The 15,943-nt window shown below is 39.8% G+C and overlaps 2 protein-coding genes across 2 annotated transcripts in view; both read right to left on the bottom strand.

The window, feature by feature from the left end:
* Nucleotides 1-3,223: 3,223 nt before the first annotated feature.
* On the bottom strand, nucleotides 3,224-7,252 carry LOC306905325 (uncharacterized protein). The gene is made up of 3 exons (XM_079475833.1): nucleotides 7,121-7,252; nucleotides 6,988-7,043; nucleotides 3,224-6,914 (listed from the first exon to the last, which is right to left on the bottom strand). Exons 1-3 carry the CDS (start codon nucleotides 7,138-7,140, stop codon nucleotides 4,201-4,203), a joined length of 2,790 nt encoding a protein of 929 aa, XP_079331959.1. The 5' UTR covers nucleotides 7,141-7,252; the 3' UTR covers nucleotides 3,224-4,200.
* A 1,518-nt stretch (nucleotides 7,253-8,770) lies between these two features.
* The window catches only part of glrx3 (glutaredoxin 3), a 13,628-nt gene continuing 6,455 nt past the window's right edge, over nucleotides 8,771-15,943 (bottom strand). The window contains exons 4-11 of the mRNA XM_079476813.1: nucleotides 14,560-14,575; nucleotides 13,995-14,167; nucleotides 13,339-13,400; nucleotides 13,198-13,255; nucleotides 11,881-11,933; nucleotides 11,706-11,745; nucleotides 9,448-9,540; nucleotides 8,771-9,001 (exon numbers count right to left, since the gene is read on the bottom strand). Of these exons, the coding sequence (XP_079332939.1) occupies nucleotides 8,951-9,001; nucleotides 9,448-9,540; nucleotides 11,706-11,745; nucleotides 11,881-11,933; nucleotides 13,198-13,255; nucleotides 13,339-13,400; nucleotides 13,995-14,167; nucleotides 14,560-14,575 (546 nt within the window). The 3' untranslated portion in view covers nucleotides 8,771-8,950. The remainder of the gene's footprint in view (nucleotides 9,002-9,447; nucleotides 9,541-11,705; nucleotides 11,746-11,880; nucleotides 11,934-13,197; nucleotides 13,256-13,338; nucleotides 13,401-13,994; nucleotides 14,168-14,559; nucleotides 14,576-15,943) is intronic.

Here is a 15,943-nt window from a genome sequence, read left to right as displayed (position 1 = left end):
CATTACAATGCATTTTTTTATTTAAGTTAACAATAAAGTACTTCATTAATTTCTCTCTCACAACTTTAATAATATTCTCTGACAGGGAATAAACTTGAAAATATTAGAATTGCTCATAAAGTTTAAAGAATATAGATTGTCACGTCTTTGATGGCACTTGTTCAAATGTAATATTGAATTATTTTTAGTGGCAGGTACCAAAACTACTGCTGGCAGATCTAGTTTTATTATTACTTTAAAAAAACATTAATTGTTTGCTATGGCCATTTACCCACTTGGAGCTGCTTTAATAATTAGGATATTTAAGACGGCCTACTATATAACATGCAATGATGTGTATGTGTTGCTGAAGGAAAAAGGGTTTCACAGAAATGTAATTCACAGAATCTGATTATGCTCATCAGAGAAAATGTTTACCTGTGACTTGTGTTGCAGATATTAGCTCAGTGTTGTTCTCTGCAAACAATGAGTGCAACAGAATACCAGTGTAACAACTGTCAAAATAACTCCAACTGGCAGAAATCTATATTATTTACTATTAAGAACCAGAAGCCTCATTCACAATTTCATCTACATGTTTAAATTAATTTTAATCTGAAATATGTGAGAAAAGAATGAAAGGATAGATTAAACTACTAGTTATGTAGGAAGGTGGTTGCCTACACTTGTCAATTATATATGTGTAAAAGAAATTGACTTCAAAACTTGTCAGTCTCTAAGACTAAAAAAATTCAAACACACTAAAAACAAACCCAATTCCAGGAGGAACTTTACAGCCACCTCAAAAAACTAAGATAGATTATGTGCAAAACCATTGGAGATTGTTTTCCCCAAAATAGAAATTAATTTAGTCACCCTAATGAAAAAGATTTCCTCCACAGGATTATTGGGTTGGCACAGGTGTGTTTGGTGTACATGTGTGCAAGTGAAAAAGAAAACGGGCACTTTTCACTCTCGGCTCAAAGACAGAAGAGGTGTGGGTTGACTTTTCCAAATAAACACAGCTGATGAATATGTATTGGTCTTTTAATTGCAATAAGAAATCCTTCCGTCGGAGGACCTGAAAGATCACATTCATTAAAGTCGATGTACATGATTGTGGTTGATCCATCATTCAGTTCCTCATAAGAAAGAACACAAATCCAGAAAATAAGCCTGCACTCATCTACCAACCTGCAATGAATGAATTAACTCTTTAATCATGAATTCACGAATCAGTTCTATCTTGTCAGTATATAATATCTGTAACTGGTAACAAGACATGCAGGTGAACTGCTATCCGTCTCGGCTGACCAGTGAATGGATCACCTCAGACGGATGTCAATAGCAGGGTTTCGAAAAACGTTCAACAAATACAAAATGGTGAAAGAAACACATTTTATTTAATTTTCAGGTTCAACAAAGTGCTGAGGGATTTTTGACAATGACTCCATAAAGGTCCAACTTGGATGGAATAAGACAAACTGAAGTCCTGAGGTTCATGTGTGCATCTGCAGGTATATCAGTGATTTGATCTTCATGTTCTTTCATGATGGAACGCTTCAGTTCTCCCCCTTCAACACAGACACCAGCTCCCCGTTCTCCTTCAGCTCCTGTTTGATGACGCAAACATCTCTCATCCACCCAAACAATGTTACATTCAAATAAGTATGTCAAATCTGCTAGTGTTAAACTGAGTAATGTCAACTACTGCAGGGCACAATATTTCAACAACAATAGGAGTGGATCTCAACTTCAATATTTAAAGGTCCCCATCACATTGGCCTTGCCAGTCTCCAGATCTCAACCCCATAGAAAATCTTTGGAGGGAGTTTAAAATCCTTGTTGCCCAGTGACTGCCCCAAAACATCGCTGCTCTAGAGGAGATCTGCATGGAGGAATGGGCCAAACTACCTGCAACAGTGTGTAAAAACCATGTGGAGACTAACAGAAAACATTTGACCTCTGTCATTGCCAACGAAGGGTATTGAACAAAGTATTGAGATTAACTTTTGTTATTGACCAAATACTTATTTTGGACCATAATTTGCATATAAAATCTTTAAAAATCAGTCAATGTGATTTTCTGGATTTTTTTCTCATTCTTTCTCTCATAGTTGAGGTGTAACTATGATGAGAATTACAGGCCTCTCTCATCTTTTTAAGTGGGAGAACTTGCACAATTGGTTGCTGACTAAAATACTTTTATTCCCCACTGTACATTATTATCCATAAACAGTTTCTTACATTGATAAGACACCACATGCTAAGAACATAAATGTAAAGAACTTTTTTCAAGAAGTCTTTCTGTCTTAGTTAAATTACCAGAAAGGAATGAAATAATGATGTAAAAGCCTCTGACCCCGTGCCGTTCATTATTTCAAGGATCTTATGGCTGAAGCCACACTTGGCAGCCTGCGTATTCACAAAGACATGAATTAAAACACAAGAACGTTTTTCTTGTCATGAAAGTCTACAGTAAAGAGAAGCCCTTCGCATGAATTGTTTTTCCCCCCAACAAAACACACAGACTACCAAAAAAGAGCAAAGTATAAGACTCAACCGGTTCCTCTGGGCCCAGCAGAGATCCAACCTTTCCTTTAGAAACGTACAAGTGCAAACATTTAGATACTCTGGAGCGAGTCTGAATAACTAAGAGAAGAAAGAAGTGGTGAGAGAGAGGGAGATGAGAGAAATCTCATGAGGAAAGACTTAAAACTAGTCTTTCATGTGTGAGTGTAAAAGATCAATACAGTTATGAAGAGTGAGGTGAGGGTCTTTCTCCTCCATTAAGAGAGAAAGAGAGCCTCGCTTTACGCTCACCCAACTTCTCTTACTGTACGTTAAAGAAACAAGCCACAGAAATATCTCTGTCATAACTTACTCGCTCTCGGGTCTTTCCAAACCCCACTTGACTTACTTTCAGAGGTGAAAAGCAAATAGAGAAGAGAAACATTTTTACAATACTGTCTAGTTTTTACTTTTTTTCATTATATCACTGCCATCCCTTCAACTTCGCTCTCATAAACTTAACCAACAATGAAAATTTCGAAATTTAAGAGTAATATACAGGGTTACATGAGGCTGAATAAATGACAGATTTATTTTATATTTGGGTGAAATATCCCTTTAACAGTCCAGTGTATGGAAATTTAGGAGCCTCTAGTGGTTTGGCTGCAAAGTGCAACCAATGGTTCGCTCCACCACTCAACCCTTCCCATTCAAAATACTACAGACGCTGACAAAAGATGTTGTCATGTTTTAATTTCTTTGCTGAAGGAGATAACATAATTGTGAAACACATTCTGTAGAGCAGTTTGCCTGATTAGAGATACTCTAGAAACAACATGTAAGGCAGCCTGCGATGCATCCATGTAGATCTAAGCAGAAGTCTCATTCACAATTTCGTCGACATGTTTAAATTAATTTTAACCTGAAATGTGAGAAATAAAAGATAACTAGTTTAGTCTATGTAGGAAGCTGGTTACCTATGACAGAATTACATATTTTTACACTATGATGACAATCAGAATCATTTCAAAAACTAAGATTAAAAAAGCCATACACTAGAAACAAACCCAATTCCAGGAGGAATGTCAAAGCCACCGCAAAATAATTTAAATTTAGTTACCATAATGTCACTTCAAATCTGAATAACTCTTCTGCAGAACAAAATATGAGGGAAAACAGACTTCCATTGTGTAGACAAAACCACTGAGACACTCCTCAAAATACTTTTTGACAAGTCAAATTTGAACATGAGGGTGAAATACTGATAGTATTGACTTCTGGTTGAACCATGCCTTTACACCCTGCATTAGATGCACTTAAAATAAGTCCTGTGACATGTAAAGACAATAAACCTGTCAAAGTATACAGAAATTTACCATAAAGATAAATGAATAGCTGGCTTATCGAAGGTGAAGGTTTTCGCCACAGAATCATCAGGTTATCACAGTAGAGCAATTATCCAGAGCCACAGGTGTGTTTGGTATACACATGCGCCAAGTGTCTTGCACTCTCGGCTTAAAGCCAAATGAGGAGTGTTGACTTTTGCATTGGAGCAGTACATTATTCCGGTTTGAACTAACAGAAATAGCTTATGGGAGTAACCTAGAGTTCCAGTTTTAAAGTAAAGAAGCAACACAAAGGAATCCTTCCAAATCATTTATTGAGTCACAAATTAAGTGTTGCAACAAAGCACCATACGGCACAAGCCCATTAGCCCTTAGACCCATAGTGTCCAACTAAGGAGCCCCGAGATGGCTTGAAGACTGGAGCACTCTGGCCAATTGAGGAATCGTAGCTACCGGACATTCCAAAACCGGCCGATTCACGTAAAGGTTGAGCCTGGGATGAAGACACAACTTCTGAAGTTGCTTGGACACTTGAGCCGGAAGATGGAGTCTTGGAAACCCCACTGGTTCCATAGGGGGACACGTGGATAATAGCAAATGCACTCTGGGGTACAGAATACACAGGAGCGCTCAAAGCTTGCAAGGAGGATAAGCTACTGGATGCAGAAGAGCCACTCTGAAATGCTGCACCAGAGACTGGAATGCCACTTGAAACTGCTGTAGTCTGACTAGCAGCAGACATGCTTGCATCTATAGGTGCAAGCGCCTCCTTGGCCAAAGCACCTTGAGACAGGAGAGAGGACCCAACAGAACCACTTTCTCCTTGCGCAGACAGAAAGCCACTGGAAGATGTAAGCTGTCCACCAGCTCCAGTTGTAGAGTGTGGTGAATACTGGCTGGAAGAACTCTGACCACTAGTAGACTGGCTAGAAACACCAAGAGATGAGGCACCAAACTTTGTATATGAAGGGGAACCAGGGGTGTACTGTCCAACACTGCCCAGGGAGCCAGTGTAACTTCCCCTACTCTGTGTGAAAAGTCGACTTTTACCTCCAGCCACAGAGGAAAGCCTACTGGAACTCTGGACACGTTGAGGGGAAACGCTGGTCTGAGTTTTAGCTGCACCGGAAGTTGGGGAACTGCTATACACCCTCCTAGAAGTAGTAGGCTGCCAGGTCTGAGATTGCAGGCGCGAAGACATGGAGGACCCACTTGAGGTGTCATGACGGTACACAGGCACTTTAACATCCAGAGAAGGTCTAGGAGCATACTGGCCAGCATCAACTTGAGGCTGAAGAGATGCAATTGATCCAACTTCTCGATGTGCAGATGCATGACGAATTGAAGAGCCCAGTGTACCACCAGCCATGCTCTGTGAACTTGATGGATAAAGGCTTTGACCCCTGGTAAACTGACCATTTACTCCCAAGGGTGAGGAAGCAGGTTTGGAATATGCAGGGGCATACTGGGCAGAAGAGCTCGGAGACTGAGCCAAACCACCGTAAATACTTGCTCCTTGTGTGGAAACTAGTCGACTTGGACCACTTCCAGATGAAAGGGAAAACCTACTGGGGAACTTGGCACCTTGAGAGCTACTCTGTGAAACCGTTGAACTTGAGGTCTGATAGCCTTGGGATGACAGAGATGCAGAAGGCTGCCATCTTTGAGGGGCTTGGCCCTGGGACAGGGAAAGGGCACTGCCAGTAGCTTGACTATACAGACTAGCACCACTTTGGGGTGATGGCATAGAGGCACTAGAATACAGGGAAGCAGAGGCACTTTGACTAAGGCGTCCGCCGGAGGCTAAGGACTTACTGGGACCTGGGGCACTTGGAACAGAAAACCTACTCCGTGACAAAGCTACACCAGAGCTCTGACTACCTTGGGAGGAGCTAGATACAGAAGGCTGCAATCGAGAAGACTGGATAGAAGAAAAGGCACCATCAGTAGTTTGCCTATACTGCCCAGAAACAGCCTGCGGTGAAGCCATAGATGCTGTAGAATACAGAGACTTTGCACTACCTTGATTATACTGACTAGATGTAGTCGGAGCTGCAGCCATAGATACACTTGCATACTGTGGAGAACCAAAGGCTAGTTGACCGGGGCTGCCCTGAGACTGTACATACGAACCAACAGGATTACTACTTACAGCTTGTGCCAGACGAGAGAGATGGGACACTGAAAACTGACTAGACCCACCCCGGGAGCCAGAACCAAGAGAAAAGCCAGAAGCCTTTTCACTGGAAGGGCTAAAAACAGACACAGGGCTATACTGACTTGATGTACTCTGAGACTGTGAGTACAAGCCACCAAGACTGGCACTTCCTCCCTGCGCAGAAACAACCTGACTAGAACTTGCTGGCAATTTTGATCTAGAACTGTCCTGAGAAGTTGAGGTTAACAGGCTTGGGGAACCTTGCCTGCTTGTAACCTGGCTGGGAAACCGTCCAGATGAGGACAAAAGCTTGGCATGGGCAGGAGACCCAGGGGCATGCTGATTGGAGGCACCAAGAAATTTAGCGGCTCCACTTCCTTGAGTGTGCAACTGGCTAGCCATCCCTGCCAACTGAAGATCAGAGCCACTCTGGGAACTGCTAGAACTCAATCTTTCATTGCTGGACTGGCCAAGAACAGATGGTGCAATGTTAAGTGTAGAGAAAGTCTCTGGAAAAGCCTGACTAAAGCCACTTCCTCCTTGGGCAGAAACAAGTTGACCTTCAGCTTGCGGTCCAGTGCGATACTTGAAGTCATATTGGCTGTTGGAACCTGGTCCACCTGCAGTCTGTACGGCCATACCTTTAACATTGGAACTGGAGGAACCATGGAGCGGTAGCGGTGTTGAAAGACCGTCTAAACCTTGCAGATTTTGGGGTAGGACCAAAGATGCAGAAACAGTGCCACTTTGTGAACTTTGGGTTTGAGACACAGACTTATAGGTGCCGGAGGCAGCAACATTGGAGTGCACATCAAGGGGAATATTCTTAGTCATCAAAGCAGCTGACGAAGACTTGAATCCCCGAGGTGAAAGAGCCTCGTGGTAACGCAAGCTACGTGGATTAAGTTGAAAACTCAAACCTGCAGAACAGAGAAATGAAAGTCAGGCAAAGCTGAGACTCAAGCAACACATTGAATTAAGTTTGAGACTCACCTGGATATCCAATGGCATGTTTCCATAAAGTCAGGAGGACAAACAGTAAGTGGAACCTACAAAAACAAAAAAGTAAACACGAGGAAACTAACACAAAACACAAAAAGAGCATTTCAGTTAAGTCAATAGGAACCTTCTCCACTGTTGATCCATAGCAGAAAATCTGTGTTCTCAAAACCACTCCAGCAAACAGCAGTGAGACACTTAAACCACAGCAACTACAAACCCATGTATGCATTCAAACTCATGCAGTTGTATTTTATAGGACTTTGTCTGTCCACTCAGATCACTTAAGCAATAATACAAAATGTTGTTCACCTGTGAAACTTGCCTAGTTGATTATATAATTAATATATTTGGTTCACCTGTCTCAGATATTGTCAGCCAGTAGTGATGCTCTTCAGAAAACCATTACAATGCATTTTTTTATTTAAGTTAACAATAAAGTACTTCATTAATTTCTCTCTCACAACTTTAATAATATTCTCTGACAGGGAATAAACTTGAAAATATTAGAATTGCTCATAAAGTTTAAAGAATATAGATTGTCACGTCTTTGATGGCACTTGTTCAAATGTAATATTGAATTATTTTTAGTGGCAGGTACCAAAACTACTGCTGGCAGATCTAGTTTTATTATTACTTTAAAAAAACATTAATTGTTTGCTATGGCCATTTACCCACTTGGAGCTGCTTTAATAATTAGGATATTTAAGACGGCCTACTATATAACATGCAATGATGTGTATGTGTGGCTGAAGGAAAAAGGGTTTCACAGAAATGTAATTCACAGAATCTGATTATGCTCATCAGAGAAAATGTTTACCTGTGACTTGTGTTGCAGATATTAGCTCAGTGTTGTTCTCTGCAAACAATGAGTGCAACAGAATACCAGTGTAACAACTGTCAAAATAACTCCAACTGGCAGAAATCTATATTATTTACTATTAAGAACCAGAAGCCTCATTCACAATTTCATCTACACGTTTAAATTAATTTTAATCTGAAATATGTGAGAAAAGAATGAAAGGATAGATTAAACTACTAGTTATGTAGGAAGCTGGTTGCCTATGACACTATATATATGTATATGATGTCTAAAACAAATACACTTTAAAACTTCCTAACAAAATCCAAACGCACTAAAAACAAACCCAATTCCAGGAGGAACTTTACAGCTACCTCAAAAAACTAAATAACTAAGACACCCATTCAATTCTGTGCAAAGCCCATTGGAGATCGTTTCCCCAACATAGAAATTAATTTAGTCACCCTAATGAAAAAGATTTCCTCCACAGGATCATTGGGTTGGCACAGGTGTGTTTGGTGTACATGTGTGCAAGTGAAAAAGAAAACGGGCACTTTTCACTCTCGGCTCAAAGACAGAAGAGGTGTGGGTTGACTTTTCCAAATAAACACAGCTGATGAATATTTATTGGTCTTTTAATTGCAATAAGAAATCCTTCCGTCGGAGGAGCTGAAAGATCACATTCATTAAAGTCGATGTACATGATTGTGGTTGATCCATCATTCAGTTCCTCATAAGAAAGAACACAAATCCAGAAAATAAGCCTGCACTCATCTACCAACCTGCAATGAATGAATTAACTCTTTAATCATGAATTCACGAATCAGTTCTATCTTGTCAGTATATAATATCTGTAACTGGTAACAAGACATGCAGGTGAACTGCTATCCGTCTCGGCTGACCAGTGATTGGATCACCTCAGACGGACGTCAATACAATAGCAGGGTTTCGAAAAACGTGCAACAAATACAAAATGGTGAAAGAAACACATTTTATTGAATTTACAGGTTCAACAAAGTGCTGAGGGATGTTTGACAATGACTCCATAAAAGTCCAACTTGGATGGAATAAGACAAACTGAAGTCCTGAGGTTCATGTGTGCATCTGCAGGTATATCAGTGATTTGATCGTCATATTCTTTCATGATGGAACACTTCAGTTCTCCCCCTTCAACACAGACACCAGCTCCCCGTTCTCCTTCAGCTCCTGTTTGATGACGCAAACATCTCTCATCCACCCAAACAACATTTGTGCAGTTAATGAAAATAAAATTTATTTTAATTCCTTTATATTCAACCAAGTATGTCAAATCTGATAGTGTGAAATTGAGACAATTTATTAAAACAAGTTCACATTCAGCCAGAGACTGTTGCATCAAAGGTGCTACTGTAACATATAAATGGGCTGATCCTTTGTAATACATTAAGATGATGGGATGGTATGACAGGAATCACTTTGTGCCTGTACCTTTAGTTTTTGCTGCCCTCCGCTGGACAAAAACAACTACTGCAGGGCACAATATTTCAACAACAATAGGAGTGGATCTCAACTTCAATATTTAAAGGTCCCCATCACTTTTAACCAATACAATCTTCTAGAGCTTGGTATAACCAGAAGGATGTGATATGGGTGTGTTAAAAAAAGAACCAAACCTTGACTATATCCAGTCCTCCAATCAGATCTCCTTTAACATACAGCTGCGGGAATGTCGGCCAATTGGAGTAAGACTTTAATCCTTGTCGAACCTGTTAAGATTAAAAAACAAAATCCAATAGTAGCGCAACAGTTTATACAATTTAGACAATTCACTTCTATAAAAACTGTTAAGGTGTAAAGCAATTTGTCCTATAAATGTTTTGTACAAGCTTTCTTATTTAAAGGGACAATTCACACAAAACATTTAATTCTGTCTTCATTTACTCACTCTCAGGTTGTTCCAAAGCTGTACACATTTCTTTGTTCTGATGAACAAAAACAGATCTCATCCCCATATACTGCCATAGTAGGTCAAATAAATACTATAAGAAGTCAATGGGGGATGAGATCTGTTTTGTTACTGACATTCTTCCAAATATCTTCCTTTGTGTTCATCAGAACAAAGAAATCTATACAGATTTGGAACAACCTTAGAGTGAGTAAATAATGTCACAAATTTCATTTTTGGGTAAATTGTCCCTTAAATGATCACATACAATGTATTGCTAAATACAACCCGAATTCCGAAAAATGTTGGGACGTTTCTTAAATTTGAATAAAATAAAAACTAAAGGAATTTTAAATCACATGAGCCAATTTTTTATTCACAATAGAACATAGATATCACAGCAAATGTTTAAACTGAGAAATTTTACACTAGTTAGCTCATTTAAAATGTAATGCCTGCTACAGGTCTCAAAAAAGTTGGGACGGGGTCAACAAATGGCTAAAAAAGCAAACGGTTTTGAAAAGATTCAGCTGGGAGAACATCTAGTGACTAATTCAGTTAACTGATATCAGTTCTGTAACATGATGAGCTATAAAAGGGATGTCTTAGAGAAGCAGAGTCTCTCAGATGTAAAGAGGCTCTTCAATCTGTGATATCGGCGTAAAAAGATTGTAGAATACTTTAAAAACAATGTTCCTCAACGTCAAATAGCAAAGGCTTCATCATCTACAGTGCATAACATCATCAAAAGATTTAGAGAAACTGGAGAAATCTCTGTGCGTAAGGGACAAGGCCGGGGACCTTTACTGGATGCCCGTGGTCTTCGGGTCCTCATCACTCATCGGCATGATGTCAATGACATTACTAAATGGGCCCAGCAATACTTCCAGAAACCACTGTTGGTAAACACAATCCGCCGTGCCATCAGCAGATGGAAACTGAAGCTCTATCACGCAAATAGGAAGCCATATGTGAACATGGTCCAGAAGTGCAGTTGTGTCCTGTGGACCAAGGCTCATTTAAAATGGACTATTTCAAAGCGGAATAGTATTCTATGGTCAGACGAGTGCAAATTTGACATTCTTGTTGGAAATCACGGACGCCGTCCTCCGGGCTAAAGAGGAGGGAGACCTTCCAGCGTGTTATCAGCATTCAGGTCAAAAGCCAGCATCTCTGATGGTATGGGGGTGCATAAGTGCATACGGTATGGGCAGCTTGCATGTTCTGGAAGGCTCTGTGAATGCTGAAAGGTATATAAAGGTTTTAGAGCTTCCCTCCAAACGACGTCTATTTCAGGGAAGGCCTTGTATACTTCAGCAGGACAATGCAAAACCACATACTGCAGCTATTACAACAGCATGGCTTCGTCGTAGAAGAATCCGAGTACTGAATTGGCCTGTCTGTAGTCCAGATCTTTCACCTATAGAGAACATTTGGGGCATCATTAAACGAAAAATACGTCAAAGACGACCACGGACTCTTCAGCAGCTGGAAACCTATATACAGCAAGAATTGGATCAAATTCCAACACCAAAACTCCAGCAACTCATAGCCTAAATGCCCAGATGTCTTCAAACTGTTTTGAAAATAAACTTTTTTGAGACCTGTAGCAGGCATTACATTTTAAATGAGCTAATTTTGTGGATAAAAGTGTAACATTTCTCAGTTTAAACATTTGCTGTGTTATCTATGTTTATTGTGAATAAAATATTGGCTTTATGTGCTTTGAAATTCCTTTAGTTTTCCTTTTATCCAAATTGAAAAAACGTCCCAACTTTTCCAGAATTCGGGTTGTAATCATTCTGGATGTATTTTGCCTTCACACATTTGGTTAAATGTTAAGTCAGGCCTGTTGAAATCCTCCAAACGTGTATATCAGAAAAACATATACATTATTATCCATAAACAGTTTCTTACGTTGATAAGACACCACATGCTAAGAACATAAATGTAAATATACATTTCAGAGGTAAAAGGAACATTTACCTCTTCATCTTCCAGTATGTCAAATGTTTCATATTCGACCCTGAAATATTAATAAGAAACATGAGTGACTTTAATAGCATGTCCTTTTTGTTTTTAACAACTCACAAATGTTAAGAACTTTATTCAAGAAGTCTGTCCGTCTAAGAAAAGGAATGAAATCATGATTTCCGCTCACCCCGTGCCGTTCATTATTTCAAGGATCTGACGGCTGAACCCACACTTGGCAGCCTGAGTATTCACAAAGTCATGAATTACATTTACGCATTTGACAGATGCTTCTATCCGACTTACATTACATTATCCTATACATTTGTTTCTAAGTATGTGCAATACCCTGGGATCAAACCCATGATCTTGGCATTGTTAACCACTGACCTACAGGAAAGCTATTAAAACACAAGAACTTTTCTTGTCATAAAAGTCTACAATAAAGAGAAGCCCTTCGCATGATTTGTTTTTTTCCCACCAAAACACACAGACTCCCAAAAAGAGCAAAGTATAAGACTCAACCGGTTCCTCTGGGCCCAGCAGAGATCCAACCTTTCATTCAGAAACGTACAAGTGCAACCATTTAGATACTCTGGAGCGAGTCTGAATAACTAAGAGAGAAAGAAGTGGTGGGAGAGAGGGAGATGAGAGAAATCTCATGAGGAAAGACTTAAAACTAGTCTTTCATGTGTAAGTGTAAAAGATCAATACAGTTATGAAGAGTGAGGTGAGGGTCTTTCTCCTCCATTAAGAGAGAAAGAGAGCCTCGCTTTACTCTCACCCAACTTCTATTACTGTACGTTAAAGAAACAAGCCACAGAAATATCTCTGTCATAACTTACTCGCTCTCGGGTCTTTCCAAACCCCATTTGACTTTCATTCAGAGGTGAAAAGCAAATAGAGAAAAAGAGAAACATTTTTACAATACTGTCTAGTTTTTACTTTTTTTCATTATATCACTGCCATCCCTTCAACTTCGCTCTCATAAACTTAACCAACAATGATTTCAGAATTTAAGAGTCATATACAGGGTGACATGAGGCTGAATAAATGACAGATTTATTTTATATTTGGGTGAAATATCCCTTTAACAGTCCAGTGTATGGAAATTTAGCAGCCTCTAGTGGTTAGGCTGCAAAGTGCAACCAATGGCTCTCTCCACCACTCACCCCTTCCCTTTCAAAACACTTCAGAATCTGACAAAGGCCAAAGATGTTGTCATGTTTTCGCTTCTTTGCTGAAGGAGAAACACATTCTGTAGAGCAGTTTGTCCGTTTAGGGCTACTCTAGAAACAACATAAGGCGGCCTACGATGCGTCCATGTAGATGAGAATAGCTCATTCTAAGGTAATAAAAGAATAACGCTTCATTATGTAAGCTCTTCATACACCTCCGAAGACATAGTTATGTATTATATTGCATTTCTGTCATTAGATCCTCTAAAAGAACTACACACTTGACCTTTAAGACGTTAGAAAATGCATGACACAGTAAGTTCACTCACCTGTTTGTTGCCCTTCATGAAGAGAAGGACGGATGATTTATTGATCAGTGATTTCAACCTGTTTGGGAATTTTTTATTTTAAACCAGCCCAAAAACAAGACAGAGAAAAATATTTACGTAAGTACTTGTGCATCTGTCTACCTCTGTTCCAGTGAGACGGTCTTGGGGAAAGTGTTCTCGATCTCACCAGACTCAACCAGCTCCTGTGGAGTATATAAAAAACCTCTGAAAACACTTTCATGAGTACCAGCTCCCCGCTGTGATATATTTTACCTACGTAAAGGTAAATTCGCTCTCTTAATGAGAGGAAAGGCATCTAGGAGCAGAGAGAGAAGAAACGGGATGGATGCTGGCTAATCTAGCCCTCCTCTCTCAGCAGGGTTGTTCGGTTTGCTTTAAGCAGTATAAGCTTGCTGGGAATGTAGAGCAACATAGAGCTAATAACAGCAAGCCGAGAATATACAAATTGGCTAAAGGCTAGATAAGCCAACGGTTAAAGTGATATATACAAGATTTAACGCAGAACAGATGTGTTGGAAGAGATAAAATGACATCCAGGCCTTATGAAAATGAACCATGGTTTTTTTTTTATAGTAAATGTGTAGAAACCATGTTTTTTATTGGTTGATGGATTACCACAAATGTAATACAAATACCATGGTTAAACTAGAGCTACGGTATCAAAGCCATTGTAAGTACTGTTGTTTGACTATAGTAACCATGTTTTATTGTAGTAAAACCATGATTATATTTCATAAGTCTTTACAACTGCATGAAACGCTATCTGTGAATCCCACCTTCAAAATGTCCAATCCTCCGACGAGTTCTCCGTTGACGTAGATTTGCGGATAAGTCGGCCAGTTGGAGTAAATCTTGAGTGCCTGTCTGACTTCCTCATCTGAGAGGATGTCAAAACTGCTGTACTGTACGTTGTGATCTTTCAGGATCTGAACAATCTGACGACTGAAACCTGTAAACAATCATAAAAAATCAAACACAAAAGAAGGACTGGGCAAAATACTGTATACAAAACAAATCGTATCTAAGTATTTGTATGCTGAATGGCAATATGCAATATACAGGCGAGGAAAAAAGGGAGACCATTTCAAAATGATTTCCAGTTTATGTAAATGCACCATTTATGCGTTTCGGTAAAATGATCAATTTTGATTCATTCTGTGAACTACTAAGCATATTTCTAAGCAAAATGTACATATTGTTTCTATTTGCAGAAAATAAAAACTGGACAAACAGGTGAAAATAAGAGAAAAGATGCTCTGTATTCTTCAGTACTCAAATAACGCAACGAAAACAAGTTCGTATTCACTTTAAAATAACACAGCAGTATGTATTTAGGAGAACCTGGAATATCAAACTTCTGTACATCAATATAAACATCAATATGCGTTCATAAAACAATTAAAAATATCTTACAAACTCGATACACCAGCTCTATTTAAAGAAACAGTTTACCGAAGTTAAAGTGATTTAAAACTATAACAAGTTACCTTCCAATCTTGACAACAGATACAAACTTCTCAAAATTGGAATAAAACCATATTTAGCTTTAGAGTAAAAAGTCCAACAGTATTTATTCTGAATCCCAGAGTGAAAATTATTTCTGAATGTTCATACGAGATGAGAACTAGTTAAAAAAAATTGAAAATATAAAAGAGATCTGGAGATATTAGATGAAATATTAGATGGGAGGGAGATGAAGATAACAGGACGCATGAGAAACAGCTCATGAGAGGAGGAGAGAGAGACTAGCAGAAAGAGAGAGAGGAGAGAGATGTATAAGGTAATGTGTAGAGCTGGTGTAGCCCCTCCAGTAAAACACCCATTTTCATCTCACGCGCTCATGAGGGAATTCATTATAAAACAGCTCCAGGCGGATCACTTGTGCTTATGCATTTGCTGGTGTATTAGCTCGACTCTATCAGAGCGGGCAAACACACGGGCAGCTGCTTTTTCTGGCTCCGGGCGAACTACACCAGACACGCTGCATTGATTGTCGAGTTCTTTCCCCGCTCTATGCCTGCACCTACAGGGCCCGAATACTGCCCGAATCCTCTCCAAAAGAAGGGGCCGTGCTAGAGCCTCCTACCTTTTAAAGGACAGCCCACTCAGAGCGGCAGAAACCGAGAGACCCCAATTGAAATGCGGACCCTTAACCTTTTAAATGGCATAGATGGTTGCTTTAGAGATAGCGTTAGCCAAACACTTGATCATTTGGCCTGCGCTTTTATTGGAATGAAAGCGTCTGCACGCATACGTTTTTTTCTACGTTGAAAACCCAAAAGCACGCCACCGACAGGCTTGGCTCGCTCTCGATGCATCATTTCCTGATTTGGATATCGGCCAAGCGAATAACAACATCAATAAGTTTCAACGCTGTAAAATCTCCGAGCCGGACCGACCCGCTGACGTCTGGTACGGCTTCAAAATAACACGAGCAACGGGTTTCGGGATGAGAGACTAAACGCCGTAAACTCTGAAGATTTTCTATTAATAAAGCAGCGCTGGAGGAGCTGGCAGCCGATAAAAGCCCAACATCACGTTTGAGGAGAGAGCTCAATATCGTTTGGATTTTGATCTCGGTCTTCCCCAGACCCCGTTTTCAATTCTGCAGACCTCTCTCTTTTTAGGCAGCCAAAACGTGAAACGCTTTAGTCCATGTGGAAATTTGCACTTTGAACTGTCAGAAGTGTTTAGTTCCGAATGGTTCAAATGAATGCAAGGATGT

The sequence above is a fragment of the Barbatula barbatula genome (genome assembly GCF_947034865.1).
Source record: "Barbatula barbatula genome assembly, chromosome: 16".
In the NCBI taxonomy this organism is placed as follows: domain Eukaryota; kingdom Metazoa; phylum Chordata; class Actinopteri; order Cypriniformes; family Nemacheilidae; genus Barbatula; species Barbatula barbatula.
This window is presented reverse-complemented; position numbering and strand designations above follow the sequence as displayed.

Bases quoted from the DNA above. Each gene is read 5' to 3' on its own strand.
- LOC306905325 (XM_079475833.1), bottom strand. From the start codon at position 7,140: ATGGATCAACAGTGGAGAAG. The intron at 7,044-7,120 runs GTTCCTATTGAC...TTGTTTTTGTAG, and splicing joins ATGGATCAACAGTGGAGAAG to GTTCCACTTACTGTTTGTCC. The intron at 6,915-6,987 runs GTGAGTCTCAAA...TCTGTTCTGCAG, and splicing joins ACATGCCATTGGATATCCAG to GTTTGAGTTTTCAACTTAAT.